This window comes from Limulus polyphemus, unplaced genomic scaffold, assembly GCF_000517525.1.
Source record: "Limulus polyphemus unplaced genomic scaffold, Limulus_polyphemus-2.1.2 Scaffold2617, whole genome shotgun sequence".
Classification (NCBI taxonomy): Eukaryota; Metazoa; Arthropoda; class Merostomata; order Xiphosura; family Limulidae; genus Limulus; species Limulus polyphemus.
This window is the reverse complement of record NW_013668227.1, coordinates 17,658-20,935: the sequence shown is the minus strand read 5'-3', so window position 1 is coordinate 20,935 and position 3,278 is coordinate 17,658. Positions and strand designations below refer to the sequence as shown.

At 35.5% G+C, this 3,278-nt stretch overlaps 1 protein-coding gene across 1 annotated transcript in view; it reads right to left on the bottom strand.

Annotated features, from left to right (window-relative positions):
• The window catches only part of LOC111087779, an 8,985-nt gene that overhangs the window by 4,570 nt on the left and 1,137 nt on the right, over positions 1–3,278 (bottom strand). The window contains exon 2 of the mRNA XM_022395625.1: positions 928–1,078. Coding sequence (XP_022251333.1) covers positions 928–963 — 36 coding nt within the window. The 5' untranslated portion in view covers positions 964–1,078. The remainder of the gene's footprint in view (positions 1–927; positions 1,079–3,278) is intronic.

The following is a 3,278-nucleotide window of genomic DNA, read 5'->3' as shown; positions in this document are numbered from 1 at the left end:
AAAGTCCCAATAATACACACTATATAGGTTGGCAAGATCTATATATATATATATAAAGTCCCAATAAAACATACTACTTAGGCTGGCAAGATCTCCATATATATATATATAAAGTCCAAATAATACATACTATATAGGTTGGCAAGATCTCCATATATATATATAAAGTCCAAATAAAACACACTACTTAGGATGGCAAGATCTCCATATATATAAAGTCCAAATTGTTTGTTTGTTTGGAATTAAGCACAGAGCTACACAATGGGCTATCTGTGCTCTGCCCACCACGGGTATCGAAACCCAGTTTCTAGCGTTGGAAGTCCGCAGACATGCCGCTGTGCCACTGGGGGGCAAAGTCCAAATAAAACATACTACTTAGGTTGGCAAGATCTCCAAAGAACCTCCAAAGGTCATTTATGGCACAGACTAATGTAGACGATGCTTTGTAATTTTAGGAACTTGAGCTCAAGACACAGAACAAGTGTGGAGAGCAATGTTTGTTTGTTCGTGATCAAGCACAATGCTACACAATGGGCTATCTGTACTCTATCCACCACGGGTATCGAAACCCGGTTTCTAGCGTTGTAAGTCCGCGGACATTCCGCTGCGCCACTGAGAGACGGGGAACAATGTATAGATTTACAGAAACTCAAGTCACAATGTAAAAACGATTTGTACAAGCACTAATTTAGTTTTAAGAAACTTTCAATCCTTCACTGAGAAGAATTCCTTAAATTAACTCTGTTGACATCATGTGATGCAAGTATTTTGCGAACAACATTTTCAATGGTCCGCCGCAAAAATTCGCGAATCTTTGCGCACGGAGTGGTAGGCAGATTTACACAAACCGCAAACGAAGAGTTAAATTCTTTTTAAATCACAAAAGTCATAAAATAAACATGGAACACTATTAAATAAGAGTTGTACCCTGATTGAGTAGAATTCCACAGAATCTCCACACATCTTCCATAACAGATTGTTGGTTACCCGTCAGCTGGATGTTATCACCAGAAGACTTGTGAATCAAGAAGCTTACTGCTGTAATAACCACTAAACACAAGACCAGAAATGTCCAAACCTACAAAACAAATCAATACCTATAACTGTGGCAGTTATAATGCAGAACTAACTATTTATATCAAAATGATTTTGACCCTTTCTATGTCTAGCTCTGTGCTATCTGATAACCATGCATCTTGACAATAGCCCTACAACACAGTTTCCATTGTATGGCTATAGTGTCTAAAGCACACCCCTCCTCCCTGATGCTTTCAATAAACATTTTAGTGTACAAAGATAATGATTTACTAGCATCCATTTCATCAATTCAATCATACATAATCCATAGGTGCTGTGCCTGGTGACTTGAACAGTATATCTTTGTACTGAATAGCATGAAAATCTATTTCATTCCCAGTTGCTTAAGGTATGAAACATTTGAACAAATATGTCATAAAGCAAGAAGTTAGGCCCGTTAATAACTGAACATTCTTGGATCTTGGGATTTAGGGTGTATTCCCCAGTGCGTTGTGACAGTTAATTCACAGACAAAGAGTTAAAACAGTTCTATACTAATAACAAAAGTTAAAGATTCACAGTTAACAATACTAATAAACAATATTACATAAACACAATACACAACAATACAACACAAAAGGCAAATGATTGAATGTGGTTTGAAATCTTTGAAGTGCAGGACCAGCAAGAATTAATACTCCTGTTGGTCCATGTGCTCCCCCTTATAAGTTAAACTGAGTAAGATGAAACCACTAAATGAAAATAACTCCAAGTTAAGTGGAGACACTCATTTTAACCTATATAGATATATTAGAATTGTGAAATCTAAGTCCTTACTTGAATTTATGAACAAAACAACGTCACTTAAAGATGACTCTAATAATGATGAAATAAATGCTCCACTAACTATGTTTATGAAACTAACTCCAAAACGTGTTCTCTTACACCGAACATAATACTTCTGAACCTTATGGTGTTCACCATAGACAATGTAAAAGTAAAGAATGAAGCTAAACTTCATTCACAGAAGGTGAACACCTAACGCTGCATAATAACTGTAGGCGCTACTCCCAAAATATAATGACAGAAAGATAGAAACCTGTAGAAAAACACAATTCTAAAGCAAGAACTTTAAAGAGTTCTTGCTGTGTTAAACAAAAGGGAAATGTTGGCTTCTCTTGAGCAAATTAACAGAATAAAAACACACGAAAATCTCCCTAAATGTATGTTAAATTTGTATCAAATCACTGTAATTCTGGTGTAAAAGCTGTGTACATTTACTCTCTCAAGCCCCAACACTGTCTTAAATGTTAATAAATCTTTAAGAATCTGAAAAAAATAGTGATTGGTGCTTGTTAAATCAGCTAGCCAACGGGCAGTGAAGATCAAGGGCGCGTCCACTAGCAACTGTTTCCTGATTCGCTGGCATGAATAACTCAGTTCACTAATTAAAAACAACGTTGTTATTCCCGTAAGAGAATCAGATAAGCAGGCTTCTTAGTTCACCACTTAACCTAGTTCGTCCCATTAAGGAAAGTGAAAGCTAGTAACTTACTTGTATTCCATTTGGGAAACTATGAAAAACAACATAATTTTGAAATTTTAACTTTTTGATTAAAGAGGAGGAAAACATGCAATACTTCCCCCATACTACACACGACTTGTGTTACTTTTCTGAATTGATGCATCTTGATTATTCTGCATGTTGTCTGGAAAACATGGAGAGATTTGGGCCACCTGCCTTTGTGTTCGTGGATTCTTATCTATTACAATATAATATACTTCACTTATAATGTCTAGAGTACAACTTGTTGTAGGTTTCTTTGTAGGTGGTCCTGGTTTCCCAAGCTGATCCATATTTTTTATTTCCAATACCATTAGGAAAATTGATATCCCCATCTTGGGAATTCTAAATTCATGATCTGACATCTTTATTACCTGGGTGTATGAATATTTTATTTGGAAATGGTTGTTACATAATGTTCCTAAAAACAATCAATTTTTTATGACATCTATGAAATATCAAGCAATGTCAAAATGTAGTTCTGATACATACAGTTGTACCATCACTTTATATTAGTTGTGGCTGTCATGTGACTTGTTGATTTGCTTATTCAGAATAATTTTAATATGGTGTATTCAACCCTCTGTATTAACTTAATATTGCTATCAGAAAGATCGAGACTGCTAACACGTGTATTCAATCCTCTGTATTAACTTGGTATCAGAAAGATCGAGACTGCTAACACGTGTATTCAATC